The 23,288-nt window shown below is 43.9% G+C and overlaps 1 protein-coding gene across 1 annotated transcript in view; it reads left to right on the top strand.

The window, feature by feature from the left end:
* Positions 1-23,288, top strand: part of CFAP61 (cilia and flagella associated protein 61) — a 103,768-nt gene that overhangs the window by 34,942 nt on the left and 45,538 nt on the right. The window contains exon 17 of the mRNA XM_086626586.1: positions 14,378-14,505. Within this exon, the coding sequence (XP_086482712.1) occupies positions 14,378-14,505 (128 nt within the window). The remainder of the gene's footprint in view (positions 1-14,377; positions 14,506-23,288) is intronic.

The following is a 23,288-nucleotide window of genomic DNA, read 5'->3' as shown; positions in this document are numbered from 1 at the left end:
TGTGTGAGGTTTTCACTAACAAAGTTTTTCTAAAAAAAAAAAGGTGACTAGGCACTGTCTAAGTATTCCTGCATATGCACTGACATTAATTATAGATTTTTGACAGACTGTGTGCTATCAAAACTGACATCTGGGGTTGATCCCTAGGTGGTAACTTGAGGATAAAGCCAGTCCGCTACCGCTTCCTGCAGTTTTTTGAAATACCAAGAATTTGAAACCATATAAAGCCAAACTGACGCTTCTGTCAAGTGGACGGAATGGCCTTTGGCCACTGTCCATCGGGAAAGCTTTGTCACTTAAGAAGTAACCTACCCTAGGGTCCTGGGGGTACTCATGGCAGCACGAAGCTGGTGCTGCTTTTAAATCTGGGATGTTGTGTTAGCTCTGGTAGTGCCAGGCATAAGGCGTTTGTGCTCTCTCTGCTCTAATGTTTGAGAAAGGAAGGCCGATCCCCATCAATAATTTTGCACTGCCCTGCAAAATCCTGCAGCTAAGTTGTAAATAAAATGCGATGGTTTTTATAAAATTAATATAATCACATTTCAGTAGGCACAGAATTATTATACTCCTGGCTTTTTGTAGCAATCGAAAGGCCTGCTTGGACACTCCGTAAACAGAAAGGCACGATCTGAGTTGCAAAGAGCAAAGTATCCCACCAAGGCGTTAAAAGTGACAGCTCTGCAAAATGGAAAGGCTGAGAATTGTTACCTTAGCAAATACTGTGAGACGAGGTGAGACACGTTTTGGTTGCAGAAAATGCTGGCAGGCTGGGAAGTGAGGTGAAAGGGAAATGGAAAAACAAGGCTGTAAGGGAGAAGAGAGGGAGAAAAGTGAAAGACAAAGAGGCTTGAGTAGGAATTAGTGAGAAGTCATCTGCAGCAGGCACCTGGATAGCAGTGAGGAGAGAACATCTGCTATCAGATTTGTTCTGGTGTTTTTAAAGACAGGGGCAGGATCCTGCAGGATTTAAAAGCTTGGGGCAAGCAGGGATTCCAAGTTCCAGCTCGCCAGGCTTGTTTCAGCCGAGGGGGCTTTGCCTTCTCAGAAGGCACTTCTTTCTGACGCGAGCCTGTGCCCGCGTTGTTCCTGAAAGCTGGAGGGTGGGCGGTTGTTACAGTTCTGGTTTGGATAGCTGTGCTGTGCCATCATGGCTTTTGTCACATAAGCTACAACATAAAGATGGTAAATGCAAGTCAGTTTCAGAAATGTAATGTTTTTGTTTGATGGTGTGTCCTATTAATTGCTTGAGTATCTATAGCTTATGATGGAGATAACTGTAACGAAATTCTCGCTTTGTTACCCACAAGATGCCCCTTGATATCTAGCAATCAACATCTGGCTCTCAGCTACTGCTTTTTCAGCTGCCGCCTTCTCGTTCCAGCCTTTTTTGAGTGCTCTCTCTCTTTTTCTTGCTGCAGAATTTCTTTTTCGCCGGTAACAGCTTGCGGCTCAGCAGCTCAGCCGTTCAGCGTGGAAGCACAGCTCTGGGTTTGTGCATGTGTGTCTCTGTAGGCCATTAGTGGCTCAGTGTCTGCGAGAGAGCGCACCGTGGGAGCCCCGGGGCTCGGTCGGGTTGTGTGCCTCTCTAATGCACGCCAGCCCGCTTGTGAGCATGGGGAGATTCGCTCCTAAATATTGACCCAGTACAGATAACTCAACCAGGACCCGCAAGGGCTCTTTCCCGTCTCCCTCCTCCAAAGCCAGAAGCGAAAGCAGCAGTCTAAATCCGAGAAGCTTTGCCCTCAGCTAATTCCCATGCGCTGCCAGTCCAGATGGATCTTGGCTGTGCTGGGACGCGGTGTTCCTGCAGGTCTGGATCGGTTGTTACAGACAGATGAGCACCAGAAATGTTAGGTCTGTGGTAAGTTGTTCTTGTTGTCCCTCCATCAAATCTCTCTTCTACTGCAGCGTCTGGAAAAATCAAGGAAGGGGGAAAGCCCATGTGCCACTCTGCCGTGGTTGCTGGCCTGCACACTCCTGCTCCTAGCAGGCAGCGTGAGCTGTCACGGTGTCCGAGAAATCATAGATCCTTTTTCCTGTAGTCTCTCTGGGACAGCTAGATGTGAGGTAGAGAGATTTACTCTTAAAATCCAGAAATTTATCACGTAAAAACATAACTTACCACTGCCTGAAGGATTATTTAACTGCAGTTTTCCAGCCACCCTCTTCTCCCCGTGTCCTTGTGGTATTTCCCTTGGTTCAGTATTGTTCCTAGTTTGAGCCAGGCTTTTGGCTTGTGTTGCCTCTTTTTGCTTATTGTTAAAATGACTATGACTCTGAAAAATAACAGTTTAGGAACTCTGTCTGTTCCTCCTCTCTGTTGCTTGGCCTTTTTATTAAAGCTTTGCATAGTTTTAAGGCAACCACAAGTCTTTTTCACTCTCTCTCTTAAACCACAACTCCATGCTGCTTCAGCTCTGCATCGGAAGAGTCACTTCCCAAGCAGTGGCTCTCTGTTTCCTAAAGGGATTTAAATTCTTATGAACACAGTAATATCTCCCTGTACCAGGCACTAATGACAGTAGGTTTTTACCCAGCTCCTTGAGAGAGCAAAAATTTTGCTGCTGATTTTGTGTGTCTGTTCCTACAAAACTCTCTCTCCCGTTGCCCTGCCGAAGAGATTTGGATAAATCAGGTGAGGAAGGACTGAGAAGGCAGAGAGGGGGAGGCAATAATCTCCCTTGTCTCCCACTGCAGCCCTCTGGAATGGCACAGATGCTCACGGGCTGATTTGCATCTAGCCCTGGAAGTGCCCAGACCTCGGGATGCCTGTTCAGCCTGTGCCTCTGCTGCAGGCACATCAGAGCTTCCACAGATTCGCTCGGAATTGCGTCAGGCCGTGCATCTGCCGTGCTCTAGGGTTTCATGACACAGACCTGAAAAAGCTCCTGTCTGCTCATTAGATCAAACGCTTTCTACAGCTGCTCCAAATCAAAAGGAAATCTCTGATTTTTGTTTTCTGAAGCGGTAACCGGTATTGAAGCGCCAACTGGCAGAAGATCCAAAGATTCGAAATCTTAATTCCCACAGTGTTAAAACAGATTAGATTATTATTGTGTTTTGCACATCTGTCAGTCATTTCAGTCATGTTACGTTAAAAACCAGTTGGTTGCAACAGAATACTAAATATCTTATAAAGTGCTGCTGGCCTTCATGGTGCGTGTAATTATTGGTGGAGTAGAAAACTATAGATAATTAAATAATTTTTAATGATATCTTCATAAATAAACAATTTAGAGACTTGTTTGCTTTCTCACCATCTGGGAGCATTCTGTTATCCATCTGCTTCGTGTAATTATCAATAAAAGGGAAGAATAGGTGATATAATTAACAAGAATAACTGATCCACAATGAAGAACAAAAATGTCACACATCTGTTGAATTATTTTCTTGTTTCTGCCCTTTCATCATTATTCATGCTATTGGGTTTATTATATTTTTTTTTATTTCATGATTGCATTCAAGCTGTCAAGTTTTATTGCACCGTTCAGAATTGTTTTTTCTGTTACAGCTCGTAAAAAAGAAGACAGAACAATTATTAAAGCATTACAGAAGCCCATACGGCGTTTTATAAATTTATTATAAAAAAAAAAACAACAAACAAAACCAACACTTTCTCGGTTGGTTTTGTACTTCTCAAGTGATGCTACAGGTGCATTACAGGAAATGTTTAAATCGGGGCAAGAAGTAGTGAGTGAAGGAGGGTCAGGCAGAAAGCTGGAGTGCGATGCTCAGCCCAGCTTTGTGTTCTCTGAGCTAGTCGACTTGAAACTTGTCCAAGAGTTGGGTGTTGCCAGGATGGCTGGGCAGATGTCAGTGAGCTCTGCACTCCTTCGGTGGCCACGGTCTCAGGTCTGTGTGATTAAACAGTGTGCTTTCTCGGCAGTCCTGTATTTAAAAAAAACCTCCAAACAAAAGTAACTTTTACGTTACATCCTTTAATCTGCTGTTGGAGAGTTTAAATTTTCCTTGAGAAACTTAGTTGAAAGTTGATTTACCTGACTGACAAGCGCAGAGAGGACCTTATCAGGATGAATACCGTTTTGAATCTGAAGAAAAGCTCTCATGTCCCTGGAATTCAGTAATGCAGCACATGAAAACGTGCCACCTTTTGTTCCGAGCAGGGGCGGCAGCTGTGGGAGATGGTGTCCTCCTGCTCCTTCCTGCTTGCGTTGCTTTACCGGCTGTGTGACGTGAACCTTGCCACCAGAAAGGTGGAGTCTGCTGAGCTTGTGTGTAACGCGTTAGTCGTGTTGATAACACCAGCCTTTTTTCTTCAAAAGAGGTTTTTTCCTTTACTGTTTCGAGTGAAGCTTTCCATGTCCTCTTTTCCCCGCAGAGCAGAGCGGTCACGGAGCTTTGGCTGTCCCGTTGTCGGTGTTGCGTACTGTGTTGCAAGCGCGGAGCCTCCAGGACTCTGCACCATCTAGAAGGGGTTTGCAAAAACTGGAAGCTGAGAAAAGCAGGGCTGTTATCCGTGTTCTTACGTTGTCTGTGTGTTGTCCTGCACTATCACATGAAACCATTTGGGGTCAGAACATAAGAAAAGGCTGAACACTTGCCCTCCTGGTTGTAGTCTGGAGAAAATGGAAGCTCCACCACAGAAGAAATGGTAAATCTTAATGTAGCATTCAGGAAGAATTTAGAATACAAGGCACTGCTAACTTAACAATAGTTTTCCGTGCTGATAGGCATGTGTTTTTGTGTGTTTACTTGATTCCATGCTGATGCTTATGGCAAGTGCTATGAATAAATGGCCTGAAAGTGCTTTAAAATAACTTTAAAAAGTAAGACTGAAGATTTATAAAATATTTTTAACCTTACGTCATTGTTTTTAGAGTAATCTCGTGACTTGTTCCATAAAGGTGTCTGATCATAGAACTGTTTGTACTGCGAAAGGTTCTCAAACAGGTTCCAAGTGTAAGTACTGTTCTGGACTATTCGCTATTAAATGAGCTTTTTTATGTCCGTTGTAAAGATACAGAACTTCGAAATAGAATAAAATAGTTCCTGTTTGTTTGCCATGGTTTCTAAAAAATATTTAGCTCTCATGTAAAACAGATAACAGGTCTAAAACATTTCTAAACAGATATTTATGAGTGTTTTTACAGGAAAGTCTTTTCTAGATGTTGTTGTCTCCCCCAGCAAACTCTTGAGGCATTTCACTCTCTGTAGCTTCTACTTTCTTATGTTTAGGCCAGCTAATTGGAAGTGGCTCTAAAGGATGTTAGTGTCTCTGAGCATTTCTCAGTCCTTCTTACTGGAAAAAATTGAGCGGGATCTTGAATGTTTTGGATCAGCAGCCTAGACTGAGCATAATCCATTATCCTGACCTGTCAAGGAAGAGGAATAGCAAGGGCTTAGAACTGGCATACTGACAGTTACCACCTTGCTGTCAAGGTGGAGGAAAGCAGAGGACAAGACAGGGATGCCTGAGACACGTGGCTGCAAGTCCCAGCTAGTCTAGAGAATGCAGCTAGAAAAACGTAGCTCAGGTGCTTTTGAAAGATGATAAAACCAAGGAGTTAAAATAAGCACGTTTTAAATCGTGGGGCGAAGGGCTGTGTACGGCAGAACAATCTGTTCTGAACAAGCGACGCTCTTTGCTTCCCGCTGAACAGTCGAGAGAGATGGAGGGAGCAAGGCATTTCCCACCTTATGCACCCAAAGAGAAAAGTCAAGAGGGTGGACAGGCACGGACACAAGAGCTGTAAAACATCCAAGCCTTTGCTTTGGAGTGCTGATGTGTGCAAGAGCACATCTCAGTGCAGCTCGTGGGCAGTATCCATTCCCCACGGTGGTCTCTGGGCATTACTGCAGAAACAGTTAGTCGTGCTCCTGTAGATGCCTTCCCTCCAGCTGTACTCTGTAAGAGAAATGGAAAGTGCACTGAATTACTAAGAGTGATTAAGAAAAGCTGTGGGTCCTACTTTATAGCTGTCTGCCTTATAGCAAAGTGCGTTCTGACTTTGCAGAAAATCTGTAGGAGGAGGAGGTTTCACTTTGGCTCAGTTTCAGTTCTGTATAAATTCAGTTGAGGCACTAGAATGTACTGAAAGTAGCTGAAATGCAAAAGGTTTTTGATGGATTTTTTTTTTTTTAATCATGAAGCCTCTGCTAAGATAACAGAGAATAAATATAGCAAAGAGCACCTAGGTGGGATGGGCAAGAGAATTCCCTGCTTATTAAATATCGATTCATGTCTCAAAGTTAGAACAGAAACATTCCTACGTGTTAGAATTTGTGTAGGAACACATTGGTGTTACAAACAAAGGCTTAGTGTGTGTAGTTTTCATCTAACCAGGAAAGTAGTATTAATTTTTAAAGAAGTAACTGTTGCTTAAGATGCTATTATGTTTGAGTAATGAATTTTTAATGCTTTTGTAGTATGTGCATGGATTAAAATCCATTATTTATTGTACCTCCACTTGGTTGGCGAAGGTGATGATTTTATAGCAGCAGTAGTCATGCAAACACAGTCATTCTGAACCGATGGCTGATAATAAATTTCCTTACTGTAAATGTCAGTGGGTTTTGTGTGTTGCTGCCATTACATCTTGTTTGGAAGGCTGAATATTACACAATTATGGGAGGCACCAGATGGCATCATTAACAGGAATGCTCTGAATGTTTACCACTTATGTGCATGTGTGAAATTAAAAATACGCTGACCTATCTCTGTTTTGAAAGCGGGGTGTCAGTACCATACAGGTGTTAATGACATTTGCAGCGAACTAAAATAGCAATTTCTGCTTCAAAACAGGTCAGACTTGTTTTAAAGCTTTTTCAAAGCATTTTGGAGGTTGACTTTGGAAGTAGCATAATTCCAGCTTGTAAGGAGGGCATAGACGTTTTTCCTGCAGAAAGGTGATGTTCACAGTTACAAAACGGAGAACCACAGCTGCTGTCACTAAGTGTGGCTGTAGTAAGCTGCAAACCCATCTCCCCTTGTATTCCAGTGCTGTTACTTAGTTACCCTGCGTTCGTTATTTTCAGTCTGAAATGTGATGGTGGTTGTTTAATTTTATTTTTTACAGCTTTTGATTTTATACATCTCTTGCATTGTTCAGTGAGGTCAGTACATTTCGAACATGCCGCCGCTGCGGCGTGAGCCTGTGTGCGGAGTGCAGTGTATCCGGGTGCCCTGGGCAGGGATGCTGCTGTCTTCCCCCTTTCCAGAGCACACACAATCCCGTTTTGATAGGGGCACTGGTGTAGTTGTGGTGCGTTGTGGGGGTGTATTCTCTCAAGAGAAGTCCTCCGAGGGAAACCTTCCTGAGCCAGCCAGCATTGGGAGATTTTCCCAGTTAAGTCTCATCAGGGATGTCCGGATTTTTTCATAGTGCTTGTTGGAGCTGGCCCGGAGAGGTGAAGCAGGACTTGCTTAACATCAAAGCTTAGGGAAGAAAATAATTTGTCTGGAAACTATAGCAGTATTTTCAGTTACGTATCATTTTGCTGTTTATAGGTAACTCCTAATTTTGTTTTATTGTGTTTATTCTGTGCGAAGGCAGTATAATCAATGTGTACTCTGATGGCACAAGATAGACCCGAGTAAAATGTCTGATCTGTAAAAAGGTCTGTGAAATAGAGCCGAGAAGTTAAGGAGGCATTTTTTAGGTTAACGATGGTCTTTGGCTGGCTGCTCAGATGCTGGCCCTACGTGCAGGAAAGTATTTTCCGTATCCATTTATATTCAGAGCCAATTAGAATAAATGAGTGTTTTCCCATTAATTTTTAATGGCTTTGGTTCAGACTGTTAGATCCCAACTTCTCATGTGAAATTGTCAGTAAAGAATGAGCTTTGATTTGAATTATGTCATTTGGAGTCTACTTACTTACCTAGTTGGAGTGTGTGAATAATTAATAGCGTGTTAATAATTATGCCACTAAAAGCAGGATTTAAAGAACTTTTTGTCAGCCCTGATACTTGGGAAGCGTTTGCATGCTTTTTTGACCCTCCAGGCTCCAGCCTGCTCTGTGCAGAGCACTGTGACTCTGATTTTGGCACAGAGGAGTGACAGGGACCAAGCTGCAGGCACCCACTTGCTGGGCCGGGGCTGAGGACCTTCTCTGTCTGCCCTCTGGCAGTGCACTGTGAAGGATGTGCTCGGGCGTCGAGCGTTGCGTGCTAACAATGAAAGCTGGGTCGGCTCTTCGAATAACCTTGTTCAGATGTCTGGGAAATTTGTTCAAATAACCTGTTTAAAGATGAGAGTTACCAAAATTAATTGCATAAATTATGTGTTTAGTACAAACTCATTAATTTTGGTAGTTTTCAACTTCAGAATTGCTTGGCGTATTTTTCTCATGTTATTCAATTAGCTTTTTATGGCAGTCTTTGTAGGCTGAAGCATCTGTCTTCTTTAAAGGTATGGGTTACAGTCCTTTGCCAGGGTTGCTGTTTCAAGAGTGTGATGAGGCAGGAGATCCTGGGTGCCCAGTTTCCAGGGCAGTTGCCACTTGTTAAATTGTTGGTACAGTCACCAGCAAATCTAAAGGGTGTTTGGCTTTCCTGCAGTTTTGCCCAGAGAAGCTGAAACGCTAAACTGTAGAAATATAGAAACTGTAGCTGACTCTCCTTGCCAGGAAGGCCAGAAGGCTGTTAACCTGTCATGGATGAATGGCATTCTCTGCGAGAAGGCATGTCACCGAGAGGAGCTGGCACTATTTATACTGCTGGTATGTGGCGAGGCAGAGCTGCTCTCAGCCCCCGTCAGGCAGCACAGAGGGGCTGCAGGGAAAAAGCAAGTGGAAGTTTGCTTCCTTGAACTGCCCAGGCCCTGTGCTGCAGAGCCTTGTAGCTGGATAATCACCAGTGCCATGGAGCGCGGCACAAAGACGTACACGAGGATGCTGCTGGTCCTCACTGCAACTGCCAGAACCAGTGAGAGTGCCAGAGAGGTGCCCCAGTGGAACGGTTTCCATGGCAGCTTTCCCAAAGCGCCTCTGCCTCTCTAGAGCAGACCCATCTCCACGTGGACAGGCACAAAGCAGCACGGGCGGCGAGGGCTCAGCGCCATCCCTGTCCTCCTCGGCAGGGCTGGGTCTGCAGCTGTCCGCTTGCGGCAGCCTGGCACCGTGTGCGTGCCTGCGTCGAGCTCCCTGGGAGTGGTTTGGTGCAAGATGATACCACCTGGGCAGCCGTTCTCAGCAGCACCATGGTGGTGGTGGCGGCAAGCTAGGCGATGCTGCGGGGGCACGGCGTCCGCTGGAGGAACGCGGCAGGCAGGGCTCCGTGGACGTGTGTGAGGTCACCAGCTTGGAGGGACTCAGTTCAGAGTCTTCAGTGCTCTTGTCCCTTTGGGCACAGCCAGATGGTCTCTGGGATAGATCAGCCTGGCTTCTTGATGTCAGGTGTGATAGGCCTGGGATGGTTTAGGTACATTTGACATACTGAATTAAGAGCCATCCAGCCCAGCCTCTCCAGTATTTCCTTCCACTAGATAATATCTGGAAGATATTTTGAGCTGAAGTTTCTAGATGTTGGTACATTTTTGTATATTTTTGGAATCTCAGCCAAAAAAAAAAAAAAAATTCTATTTACTACCTGCTTTCCCCTCCCTCCAAGAATACTTTGTGGGATAGAAATTGGCCATGAATATATAGAGTGTGTTGGCAGAAGCTGAAGATCGGTATTTACCCGTATGAAGATCGGTATAATAATACTGACTTCATTCATAAAGGCCTTTGAGGTCTGTGGATGAAAAATATTATATAAAGAGCAGATATTCTCTGTGCAAACCAGTTTTATAAAGCCACAGTTACTAAAGAAGGGTTCTTTGACAAAGAGGATAAAATTCAGGTTGCAGTCTTCATCAGTTTTTTCTTTTTCCTTTTCTTTCTGTTTCTTGTGTTTGTGTAAATCTGTGAATGCTCAGAAACAGCTTTTGAAAACGTATTTACAGCCATTCCTAATGAGATTTTTTGGAAGGTGGCTGGTATTTAGGGAAAAAAAAAATGCAGGCTGAAAAAGCATGCACTTTCCAATAATTTTTGTTGATATCTCCTTGGCAAACATTGATTTTTCTTTTTTTCTTGTGATTCAAATGGAGCTTGAAATTAGAATAGCTCTGTTTGTTCCCCTTCTTGTTTGCCTGCCACTGTCGCTGACCTCAGCACTAACCCAGGAACAGGTTTGTTAATCATTCTTACTCCTTCTGGTGGGTTTTACAGTAACAGAGTTCAAATCATGCAGATGCCGTACGGCAGTAACCATCAGCCCTAAATTAAACGAAAAGCCCCACAGACAGGCGTAGAATCCCCCACGGCAGGGCTGGGAAGGTCCCTCCGGGTGGTTCCCTCTTACGTCCTGGAGTACTGAGGCATCTGTGAAGATGCTGAGTACGTGACAAATGAGTCAGTCCCGTGTTTATCTTGTCCCCCGAGCAGTCCTTCTGAATTCAGGGGCCCTTGAACATACTTCAAATTTAGCAAGCGCTTCCGTGTGTTTAGCTGGCGAAGGCCTGAGTCCTGAGGGTGGCACAACATCAGCTCTTGATGCTGCTGCGTTACGGCGTCCCTGCACGGAGAGCTGCAGCAGTGAGTGTGGCAGCCCTTTGGCACGCTGCTCGTGCTTTACCAGGGTGCATTTACCAATACCCGCTTCAGAACATCGCTCTGCTGCTTTTCTATCAAAGTCGAACTCCTCTGTCCAACTTGGTTTTCCATTTGTGGGTGCTCAGTTTCCATTTTGTCTGTTTAAAGGAAGGTAACGTTTGCTGTGAAACCAGACCTAATGTAGAACAGTTACAATAAATATTTTTAGAAATCCTAGGAATAGCCCAGGGTACAAGGTTTAAAAACAGAACTGAAAAACATTCTGTGTCTGAGTTTGTGCCACCAATGCATGTCGTTGGGTAAATGAAGAGTGACTGCATTTCCAGGCAACGTGCAAAGCACGTGGCTGCCCAGCTGGCAGACCCGGGCACACACAATGAGTATTCGATGCTTTACCTGGTCTGAAGGTGCGAAGGAAAAATTGCATACAAAGGTGTTTGCTAAAACCAGATCATTATTTCCTGTATCTTTTTCCATTGGTTGCTTAGGGTGGAAGGATGTGTGGATTTTTAATGTTATAAATTAATGCCACTCTGGCACATGCCATGCTGAGGGATCATAAGTGAAAGACATGATTTACGTGCAGGGTTTGTGTTTTCGGTGGAGTATTCTGAGAGATGCATAACCGCTTTTAATGGAGGTGAGCTTGGAGGCCTCTAAGTGGATGGCACTGACTGTCCACATGAAAAAATATCCCCCGTGGCTTAAGAGAGGCCCCCTCTGTCAGCAGCTGGAATGGGAGGCACGGATGGCCCTCTGCCCTCCCAGGTGGAAGCAACGTGACAGGTGGGGCAGTCAGGGGCTGTCGGAACCAGCATGGAACGGAGGGAAAACAACAGGTTTGATCATCAAAGAAAATACTTTTTCTGAGCTGCGTCTGCCTTTTCTAACAATGGCAATTATTGCTTTTTGCCTTATATTAGTTAATGATTGCTGTTTTATTTAATAAATTGGCTACAAAATAAACAAGTTAGAGTTTGCTATTGACCTATCAATTATGATGTCTGATTACTCCTCTGGGGAACATATGTAGTCATTTGTCCTGACGTTTTGTTAAAATAAGGTGGTATTATGGGACCAATCCACCTAATTCCTTACTCCCTGGGGCCGTTTAGTGTACTTAGCTGTTAGAAAGGTGATTTCTGAAGCATGACAGCTGTTGGTGTTGGGGCCATTGTGTGGTGAACAAAACCAGTTATGTTCTACTCATGTGCTGCCTTTGTCTCATTGATACAGAAGCCATTTCATAAATTAGATACAACTCTTCCCTAGGAAATTGTGTTACTGCTTTGTATTTCATTGTTGGAGTACATTTAAAAAAAAATCAAAACAAACAACAACAACAAAAAAAAACAACAACAAAAAACAACGCAGCACTACAGTGGAAGGAGATGTTTCAACTTGGTATTGCTGAAAGGTCTATCGGGTTTATCCTACTAGTTGCTGACATTCCTGTCCAGTTATTCTGGTTGATTAGGTACATGACAAGTAGTTTCTCTTTTAATTCTTTTCACCGTTTTATTCATTTTGTTACAAGCCACGTTTCAGCAAAACCATCACTAATAATTTTTCCTCCAGGAGGCATGGCTTTTCTATAAAGTTGCAGCTCTCTGTGTGCAGCAAAGAAAAGCCTGTCTGAGTTCTTGTCTGCAGAGTTCGCAATCCCAAGGGATTGGAATGCCAAGATTAGGGCCTTAAGCCCAGCATCCTCACCGCCTGTTTGCGGTGCCGGGAGATCTCCGCGAGTGTCAGCGCTTGCAGAGCGATGTCAAACGGGGAAGTCAGGGCGCAGCCGTTTGGAACGTTACAAAAAACAGCGTCCGAGTAGTATTTTAAGCAGTGAGGCATGCCTTGAATAATTGGCATTGGTGCTCCTCAGTTCTTAATTCTTCCAGTGAGTTACAGTTTCAATGAAATATAAAAGGTTTTTTCAGTTTCTGAAATGTGGAAATGTTACAGATACATTTTCGGTTATGATCAAAACCCTTTCTACTGGCGAATCCTGCTGCAGGAAGTGTTTAACCACGTTAAAAAGCACTGGCTCTGGATGGGATTGTTGGGTTGTAGATGGCCTGCGTAATGATTTGGGGAGCGATGCAGTCGCTCTGTGGCTTAGCCCGGCTCGTTGGGTTGTTCCGTGGCGCCGGGCATGTGCCAGGTTTCACACAGCCACCATAGGCTACTGTGCTTTTGAAGACATCTTCTGGAATTTTCTTGGTGAAGTCCAGTCCCTGAGATGAATCTGGCTCACCACTGGATGTCATCATTGCACTGTCATGAACTGCAGCCAGAAGAACATTTGTCTGGCAGTAAAAAATCATGTTGCTTGACCAAAGAGGACATTTAATTTTGCGACATTTTAAATTGCTTGCTATAGAGTGATGGCAGTTTGCTGGTAATTGGTCCATAATCCTTCCTTAAGGTATAGGGCAGCACTCTAGTGTGTTATACAGACAGTTCTCCACCTGCTGTAGTGAGGCTATGCTGAAATATCAGCTGTGGGTCTCCACCGTTGCAAAGACATGGTATAAAAGATCCTTTGGGGATCTTGTGTGCCGTGTGCTTCTTGAGAAGGCCGATGTCATTACCACAGCTTTAAAATAAAATACTTATTCTGAATATTGAGTTACTCTGTCATCTAATATATAGAGAATATATTTCTCCTGTAATTTCATAGGAGGAATTCAGAGGACTTAATTTTATTAACTCTGTCTCCTATTTGTAGTAGAGGAAAACCTGTTAGAAGTCTTAGATTGCTTCCTGCCTAAGTGACACAGCAGAAATATATAGGAGAAGCGTCTGACAAATAATAGAAGTAGCTCCATATTCCATTTCTCTTCAGTACACTTACGAATCTGCAGTTATGCATTCTGTGAAATGTGAGCGTATACAACACAGAGCAGTAAGAAAAATGCAAAGTGTGTTGTACTGCAAGACGGAAAGTGTTTCCCTGTCTTTCATCAGAAACTTGAAAACTAAATATAGTTCAAGGCAGAAAAAAAATTGTCAAATGCAATATTATTTCTTGACTCTTCCTTGCATATTTGTTTTGAGCATCTCTATTAACTAGTGAAACCTAGAGACACAAATAAAACACACGGAGTTTGTTGTCTTAACCAGTGTATGTGTTAGTAAGAATGGAAACTAACTAAGTTTTTAACTACTAAGTTTTTAAGTAGTTAAAAACTTCATAGTAAGATTTTTGGATTGAGCTCAGTGGCACGGTCATACTAGTTTACTCATCTGACAGCCTAGCTTTCAGTGTAGCTGCTCTGTATTTAAGAAAAAAGAAGGCTAATTCTATCATTTTGGAAGAGAGTTTTCTATTAAACGCACAAAGACATCGAAGATATAAGTTCCTAATTAATTTACAAGTAAAACCTTTTCCAAGAATAAAACAGCAAGAGGAAAAACTGCTCTAGAAGGTATAAAAATGGCCTTAATGTTATGTAAACATATGTTCCCCAGGTGCTAGCTAAATGGTAGTGAATGATAGAAGAGGTGGTGTTTTCTCCTCTCTTACAAGGGCTCCGTAGCATCTTTTCCAAGAGAGGCCAGACCATTAAGCTCTGCCAATTTTCTGTGACCTATCAAACATGCCCATATCTCACCATTCTAGTACCAGTTGTCTACTTTGTTATATTGTGCTGGGCACGGAAGAGCCACAGCGTCGGTCGTGTCGGAGAGCCGTAATTGGTTCTGTATGATTGCAAGGCAGCGTGTCGCTGGTGGCTCAGCCTTTCTTGGCAGCCTTTCGCTGGGCTTTCTTCGTGTTTCTTAATGCATTTCTGTGTCATTTTACATGTTTTTTTTACAGCTGAGGTATTCTTTGAACCACATAAATCGAAAGCTGGTACTGGAGTCTAAAGTGTCTATCAACACTAGAATCGTGGTGGTTGGAGCATCTGATGTTGGAATCTCTTTTCTGGAAACGCTCGTTTTTTGGTAAGTTTTTAATTTGATTTCCTTTACTGAGAAGAATATATTACCTTCTGTTTGAAGGGGCTTGCTTCCTCCATTTGGCAGCACACGTTGATTCCACATCCGAGTACTAGGTGGCAAAGGTCTGAGAGTCTGCAGATGTAAAGAGGTACGTGCTTGCGTCCTGGCTGACTCTGGAACTCCAAAGTTCTGACAGAGTTGCTCGTAGATCCTCAAGGTGAAGGCACAATGAAAATGAGAATTGCACGTACCCAAAATCTCTTTGACAGTTGTTGTTATACAAAACATTGCCGTTTCTGCCCTTCTGCCATTTTTGCTGCAGACCCTTGTGTGGGTGTGGGAAAGATCTAGCAGAGGACGCTGCTCTCTGGCCGCCACAGCCAGCTCGGTGGCCCACCAAGAGCACAAGCCAGCAGCATACTTTAAAGAACTTTTCAGCAGTAAAACTGCAAAATCGAATTGCTGTGGTTAACTCGAGTTATCCAAACTGGAGTAAATAAACTGTATAAACTGGTTGAGAAGGGGAATAAATGAATGCAACTGGTTTTACACCTTCCACTGTCTAAGCTAGAGTAAATGTGTGGACAAGTTCTGCTGGTTTACAGACTTTCCGAAGTTAGGACAGGGTGCTCCCTCGCTGATATCTCGCTGCCTGCACCTTCTATGCCAGTACTCCCTCTGTGCCAGTTTTAGGGGCTCATCAGGGTGTCAGACTGTATGTGACAATGCCATTCCTTTTCTGCAATTGTGGTTTTCCTCACAGATTAAACATACATACCAGAAATATCTTAAAAGACTTGCAGAAATGAATGTAAAATTAACATTCTGAACACGATTGTTACAATAAAACGTTCATTGCAAAAACCAAGGGAGGCTGGCATTTTTTATGGTTGGCAGTGCCCATTTTTTTCAGTTAAGCCAGGAGTTTGCATTTCTACAACAACCATTAATAACATGATGAATTAACATATCAATGTAGCAAGAGAAGAAGAAGTTGAAGTGCTTTATGGATGTTGATATATTGCTGGAGCAGTGAAGAAGAGAGATACCTGCTTCTTGCTCTTTCTTCTTAGTTCCTGACTTCCTGTAGAGCCTCCCCTCTGGGGGTAAAATCGTTTTCCTCTCATCCTCCTGTTCTCGGCACCTTTTAGGCTTTCAGCTCCTCTCAAAATTCAGTTAAAAACGTACTTTAGAGCTATTAGTGTCAGTCTTGTTATCCATCCTGTGCTGTTTATTGCTATGCTTTCAGTATAAAACACTGTGAGGGAAAAACAAAGCATATTTAAACTCCAAAATCTGTCAGCCAGAAGCTGTGTCTTTCGGCAGCGATCGGGACGTACAGGTAGCGTTGTGTCCGTGGGGCCAGTCCTTTAGAGGTATCCTCCTCTGGGATACCCCAGCCAGGGCTTGGTAGCCAGCAGTTTCGTTTGGGCCAGGTTCTAGCGCAGAGTTCTTGCAGAACGTGTCCTTGTACGTGGGAGAGAACGCTTGTCTGCAGCGCTGCACAAACGGAGCGCTGCGGTTTCAGAGGCACGGAGCGTTGCTCTGGGAATGCAGGAAGGAAGCCGCCAGCGCTCGGTGCGAAATGCCCCAGAGTTTGTGTTCATGCAGGTATAAATTTAAGAAGGATTACTTTTTGAATTTTCACATCGGCAGCAGGTAAATTCTCCTGATCGATGTGAAGGCCTTTTAATACAGTTCAGTTTAATTTACTCATAATTTTCTAACGTTCTTTGCAAAGGTTACGTGCACTAAAAATAGCTAGATGGAATCCATTTGTAAGCCCCTAATCCTTAAAAAGAGGAAGTAGTTTTCTCCTCATTATTCTTTGTACTTAATTATTTTACATTATCAGTCACCATGGAAACACAAATGTAATTCACTTACCTACATAACAATTATCAGAACTAGATTTTACAAGTGTTTTCAACTTGTTTGAGACTGGAGAAATACATTTTTCATGGAACAGAGAAATAATGCTGCGCATTACCTCTCCTCGCTGGAGAGCTGCGGCAGGCTGCCTCTCGCTCCTGTTGCGCCGGGCCATGGCAGTGCCCGGGGACGGGCAGCGCTGTCGCTGCTGGAGCAGCGCCGTGGAGCTGCCCTGGGCACCGCTGCTTGTCCGCCTGCACCGAAAATGGGCTTTGTCTAAAATCCGTGCTGCAGGGGAGGGCTCTGCGCTCTGAACTGTGCTCTTGCAGAACGCTGCTTTGCCCCTGTGCTGTGGCTCGTTACCTGGCAGCTGGAGTTTCTGGAAACAGGGATTGTCACATAGGTCAGAGCACTGGTGCCCGTTGTTCCAAAGGGCAGTGCAGAAATGCTGCAAACAAGTATATGGCATGACCTGCCAGCAGGGGAAGCTTCTTCCCAACGCTCGGGTTGCTCCGAGCCCTGGAGAATTGTGTCCGTTGCGCTTAATCTAGTGCCAGGTCGGTGAAGGTGATCTCATTATTCGTGTTTCACCATTCAAATAAATATCTCCTGCTGAGGTTTTTTTCCTTGGCGTGTAATTGCGTGCAGGCATGTGTTTTCAGCTCTAGTGCTACTTTTCTTTAGGATGCATATGAAATTTTTGTTCAAGAACCAGGCGAAGGATGGCGGCAGTGCCAGCAGCCGCGCAGGCAGAGCCCGCGCTCCCTTCTCCGGCTGTCGGACGGTACCGGTTCTCCGGCTGTCGGACGGTACTGGTGCGACAGCGGCTCCAGGGGCTGCTGCTGTCCAACGGGGCTGCGGCGAGCTGGGCGGCGGAGCTGGGATGCTGTGGAAGAGGGGGCAGTGCGCTGCATCATAAATTGCTGCAGTAATTAACTTCCCTGCAGGAGCGTGGCAAGCAGGGAAGGAATTGTGATTCCCACAATTCCTGCATGAGGCTCCTCCTGGGCAGTGCAATTATGTGCTTCCCCTTGCACAAAGCCAGGACTTAGGTCACTCTCGCTCTGAGACTAGGCTTGTATAAACTGCAGCAGCATCAGGGGTGTAAGCTCCGAGCGATGTCCAGTCCTAAAGGAAAAGTTGCAACTGATCAAATACTCCCCGTGTGGAAAACCAGCGCAGCCCAGCAACACGGAGTCGCAGCCTCTATTGTTCTCTGCCCTCCAAACTGTTGGTGCTGGCTCCTGCCTCCCCTTTGTTGCAGGACGTGGGGAGAAAGCCCTTTCAGTGTTGGAGTGAACCGAGTCAAAGAAACTCCAAAGAGAGGTTTAGCTAGAATATGGCTTTTATTTATTTTCAGTTTTCCTTCAATGACTTGGTCTTGAGGGGTGAGGGCAGAAAAAAAGATTACAAGGAAGAGAGTTTTATCAGACGTTTTGGTAAATGTGTGCGTGCCCCCACTTACACTGCAGTGTTACGAGCCACTAATGTTGACAAATTATCACGAATGTAGACCCTGAAAAGGAGTCCCATTTAAGACTAAAGGAAGTTTTTTTAAAGTTACCCTTTTTTTATTATCTCCACTGGGATCAAGTGTGTGTCTACCAAATTTATAAATGAAAAAAGCTATTTTAAACATGCAACTTGCAAGTATTCAGTGAAAATTGTGTCTGGAAATGATTTGCAAGTGTAAAATCTGTTTTCATGAATACAGAGTGTCAGTACCTATGAATATGAGAAAAGGAGTAACGAGTCCAGTTCCGAGTTCTGCAAATACCAGTTCTTGGAGGTGAGGTTCAGCAGGAGAAATATCAACTGCAGTTAAATAATTTATTTTCAAAGCTGCGCACAGCTAGAGTTGAGGATCCGGAGTTGCACAGTCCTCAGTTAGACCATTGTTCCTGTAAATGTGTATCCTGGTGAATGTGAGCTGTAGCCCAGCATTTTAATCTTCCCATATTCCCAAGTAATGAGATGCTTTAAAAAATAACCTCCCTGCTAAATATTGTTTACCAGGAGGGCAAGGTTTTTTTTGTTTCTTCTTCTTTTCTTTGGTAGTTTAAGAATGATGGTCATGGCAGCAGTGTTGAGCCAGAAGAACATAGGATTAAAAAAAAAAAAAAGCATTTTCAGTTTTTTCTGGTGGATGATCCGCGGAACAGCATGCTAACTAGTGCGCCCTGACAGCAGGTGATTGAAGTTTGGCTGCAAGAATGCAAAAAGCTTGCTCCCAGCAGTATCTTGTCATTGGTTCCAGTGTAGTGAACCAATTAGCTCTTTATCCACCTCTTTGCATATAGCTGTGGAAAGTGTTATTGTCTTCTGATTATAGGGAAAACCCTTTTTAATCCATGATTTTGAAAACCTCCTTAATCCAACCTCTGGTGTAAACAATGACTGATTCTCTGAGGACGTTGGAAATACACATCGTGCTACACAAAATAGCAATAAATGAGTGGTGGCTAAGATCACAACAGTCGGTAAGAAAATGTTGTGAAATGTATTTCCATTTGGGTGTGTTGAAATAACTATTGCATTTAAAAAGCAAATGGATTCAAGAATATTTTTGTCAAAGCCCCGAGCTTTTAAAGTAGAATTAGAGTCTAACACAGTGAATCTGTGAGTTTGCCTGCAAGACCCTCTGTGAGTTAAAGGTTAGCTCGGAAATGGCAGGGATTTTTAAAACACGGATTCTGACAGAACAGCTACAACTGCCGTTATCTGGCAGCACAGTATTGTACAATATCCTGCACATCTGTCCTGTTTGGCAATAGTTAGCATAATGCTTGCTGTTTAATTAGGCTTTTTATCTTTGCATTTGTCTGAGAACATCTGAAGCCTTCCATGTTGCCTGTCACTAATTAGTTGACTAATTAAATAGTTAGTGCTTACTTGCTGATCACAGAGCTAACATGTAATGAATGGTTTAGTGATCTCCATTGTTTTATGCTATCTGTCTTTGCCACACGAATTGATATACATGTGCTTCCTTTCGACTGCCTTTTTGTCATACCAAGGCAAATCCAGAACAATGTTGTAGCCGACCATGTGTTCAGTGTCACCGGGCCCGCGTCCTCCAGACATTGTTGCCTTCCGTCATTGCTGGTGAATGGAGATCAAGTTGTGGCAGAGATAAATAAGATGGGTCGTATCGCGCCTTGTTGCGCAGTCGGGATCACAATGAGTGCTGTCAGTGACTGATACCAGGCATGAACTCGGGGAGAGGATGTAGGTCAAGATCAGCCTTCCCGACGGCCGCCTGACGTGCCTCTGCTGAGAAATGATGCTCCATTAGCATCTATATGTGGTTATTTTATAGCTGTAGTCTTGCTTTAGAGAGTTTTCAGTTTTAAATAAGATTATTTCAACTTTAAGTACGTGCCTTTTAAACCCGTGCAAACGTTTGTCTAAGCCCAAAGTATTCTTTCACAGCTTAAATTTGTATGAATTGTAGATTTTTCTTTTGTTACTGTTTATATATGAATACTCATAGCTTCCTGTTGCATGTTAAAACTGATCTTGGAAATAGTAGTTTTCTCATAAAAGGCCTGTTTCGAAGAGGAAATGAGTCACAAGAACTGTTATAGAATTCTATTTTGTATTTATCGTACCTCTCCTGGTGACTAAGTGTGACATTAGCACGGCCGTTTCGGCAGCTCTGCACAGAGCTCGGTAACCTGACGACTCGGAGCGTCTGGTAGCACTCTGAGCAATGCAGTTCAAAGCAAAGAAAGAAGCATTCCAAGTGCAAACTCTGTGTTTAGCCTTTCCAGTTCTCCGCTGAAGCGATGGAGGAGATGTACTTTCTCTTCTCTTCATGTTTATTTTTCTTTGTTTGAAGTTTGTTTCCCAGAGCTGTTGCAGAGATGTGACTACTGAGTTCCTCAGAGCAGCCTATAAACTGCCTGTGGGTTGGTTTTGAAGTACACAAGGATGTTCAGACTGCTGCAGTGGAGAAGAAATTAGTTGGCTGGTGAAGTTGTGATCCTTCCCTTAGTGATTAGTGCAGATTTTACTCCTCTCCATACGTATATATGTATGTACTCTAATGGGCAGTGAGGGTTGTGACAAATGAAGCACTGTTTGAAGGTGCTTGTTTTTTCTGGATGCTTGATGAGCTGAAGTTTTAAAGTTCCTTTTCTGCATTGCAGTGATTACCCTGCAGATCCCAGGGAGGAGACGAGTCTGAATGCAGCTTACATTGAAATGAGAGTTGGGAGCACCTAAGATACAGTGATGAGGTGGCAGGTCTTTACTGCATGCTGTGTTATTGTCTAGATTCCCCAAACTTCTGATGTGGATTGGTTAGGTTCAATGGAGCTCCACTGTCCTGTAGCTCCATGGCTTCCAGTACCCATATACCACACTGAATTGTGGTGTGAGTTGTAACACATCAGGCTGGGGGGTTTGCTCCCCTAGGAGCACAGTGGTCAGCACCGTCTCTGCGTTAATCGGGCGTAATGTCAGTTCGGTGTGAGCTACGGGGCATGGGCCTGCTGGGAAGGGGCTGTTGGAGAAGCATCACGTTTCCTGGTGAAGAAACGGGCATTTCATGGCTCTGTGGTGCCGCACCTCTCGGAGCTGTTTGACGTTAAGGGATGCAATATCAGCGAGGCAGCTGTGCTCATCAGGCTGCCAGGGCTGGAGGTGCTGCGAAGCCCGGATCCGCAGCTGCCACGTGCAGATGTTTGAGATGGGGAATTTTGGCCCAGCTGTGTCCCTGTCCTTCCTGGGCTGCCAGCTTTCTGTCATGGGGACGTGCTGCTGGGGTGGTGCCTCAGAACATGAAACTTTAATGAGTGTCTTCTCTTTCTGCGCACTCTTGCGGTTAGGAGAACGTGTGGTCCTTGGCTGTGAGCTAGGACAAAAACATTGATAGAAATCTCAAGCCCTTCAAATTCAAGGGAAGTCTATCTTTTGGCATCCATGGGCTTTTCTAGGGTGCATACTTTGTCATCTCGGTGAAGGAAGCATTGCCAAATCTGCAGCAAGCAACATCACGCAGTCAAAATATTAATCTGCTCCGCAATAATATGGGAAATTGCAATCTGGTAAGTGGAGAACCATAAAAAAAAAGACCTTAGCTTTGACATGAGTGATGGGACAATAATATTAGAAATGTCCTGTTAACAAGCTGGAATTTGCACTGTATGTTATTCACTGAAACATTCACACAGGAGGAGAGAAAACAGCAAAATTTCACCCACACTCTGGTTTACTGCCCAATTTATGGTGACTTTATTTGTGGAAAATTGTGTTGATGTCTCTCAACTGTGATTTTGAATCTGGCAGGTGATTAGATTTAAACAGCTAGAGACTGTAACTACCAAGGCCATCATCAGATATCCCTCATTTTCTGTCTAGAAAAATAATTGCCCTGTGTTATACTTGGAACAGGATGAAGTGCTGAAACATTTATGGAGTGGCGGTTGAAATTTTAGTAAGGAAATGTTCTCACTAAAGCAGTGGTTGGATGATACTTTGATTTGGTCAAATTCAAAGCCAACTTGCGTTTGGGATGGTAGTGCTAATCTTGTAAACTTGTAGCTTGGATGTTCCCACGCGAGTACATCCGCGTGTCTGATTTGGTTACGTGTTTTGTATGGGCCAAGGAAAGAGCTCTTCAGACTTTCCTGTTCCGTCACGTAACAATTCGTATTGTAAGGACTTTGCCACACTGATTTTAATAAGCTAGATCCTGGAAATACCACAGATCTTGCGTGAATACTGTAGTTTTTGAAAAAGCCTCCTGAGAAATCTGTAGCTGGGATGTCAGACGAGTCGTAATTTTTGCTTCAAAAGTTCAGTTTATGCTCACGGTGTTTCTCAGCGCAGAATGTTGAGGCAGTTCACGTTTGAGCCAGAAGTGGTGTTACACTAAAAGAGTAAATAGACAAATATGTAAGTAAGAAAGTACTTAAGACTTAGTTTTGAGTCGTGTTAGAAGTTTGCTCTTGAATGCTGCACTCCAGCGTTGGCACGTTACGTGCTTTGATTGATCCGCGTGATCCAAGCCTGGTCCGCATCTCGCAGGCACTGGCAAGGCTGCAGAGCCAAAGGGAGTTCTGAGAAGAAGCTTAACGGGAGGTGGTTGAGGGAGGGAGAAGAGCTTAGTGGTGAAATTGCAAAGGTCAATACGGGTTGAGAAGCAAAGTGTGGAAAAGAATTAGTCTAACAAAGGAAAAAAGGCTCAACTGAATTACAGTAAAGATCCACAATCACTAGGGAAGAATGGTGCAGAAAAGAACAGGGAAAGCTAAGCTGACATAGGTGAGGAAAGCAAAAACTTGCTGGGAAGTGAGAGGTGGCTAGAAGGGATAAAAGCAGTGACAGTGACAGGAGGGTGGCTGAGTTGTTTCAGAAAAATGAGTTATGTGGATGGGAGTTTGAAAGAAGAAACTGGAAAAAGACATGTTTGGTAACATTTAGGGAGAAATCAAGATCGTGGGGTGATGTAAAGCTACCTAAAAAGGGAGAAATTAATAAAAGAATTGAAATGCAGCAGTCAGAGCTGCTAATATTTTTAATTACGTTGTCTAGGAAAAGGGCCAGCACATAAGGCAAAAGAAAGACAGGCATGAAAATTACAAGATGGAAGGGAATCTTGGACTAACCACTTAAAGGAAAAGAAAGTGAGGACTGCTTGAGCTAACCTGGCAGGAGGCTCAAAATATAACTGGGCAGGAACAGCGTTTGAGACAGGATGTTGAAGAAGGGTTGACCACTACAGGGGAAGGATGCCACAAGAGCTAGGGTCAGAGGAGGAAGGAGAAAGTATTTGTTGAACAAAAGAAGGTAAAGTGACAATTCCAGGGGCAACAGGAGCTTTGCAAGACTAAGCCTATCTTAAACATGAAAAAAATCCAACTATTTCTGTTTGTAACTGATGTCCTTATCCTGTTGAAGTAGATACA

The sequence above is a fragment of the Tauraco erythrolophus genome, chromosome 2 (genome assembly GCF_009769465.1).
Source record: "Tauraco erythrolophus isolate bTauEry1 chromosome 2, bTauEry1.pri, whole genome shotgun sequence".
Lineage (NCBI taxonomy): Eukaryota > Metazoa > Chordata > Aves > Musophagiformes > Musophagidae > Tauraco > Tauraco erythrolophus.
The sequence above is the reverse complement of the archived record's forward strand: the minus strand, read 5'-3'. Positions and strand labels throughout refer to the sequence as shown.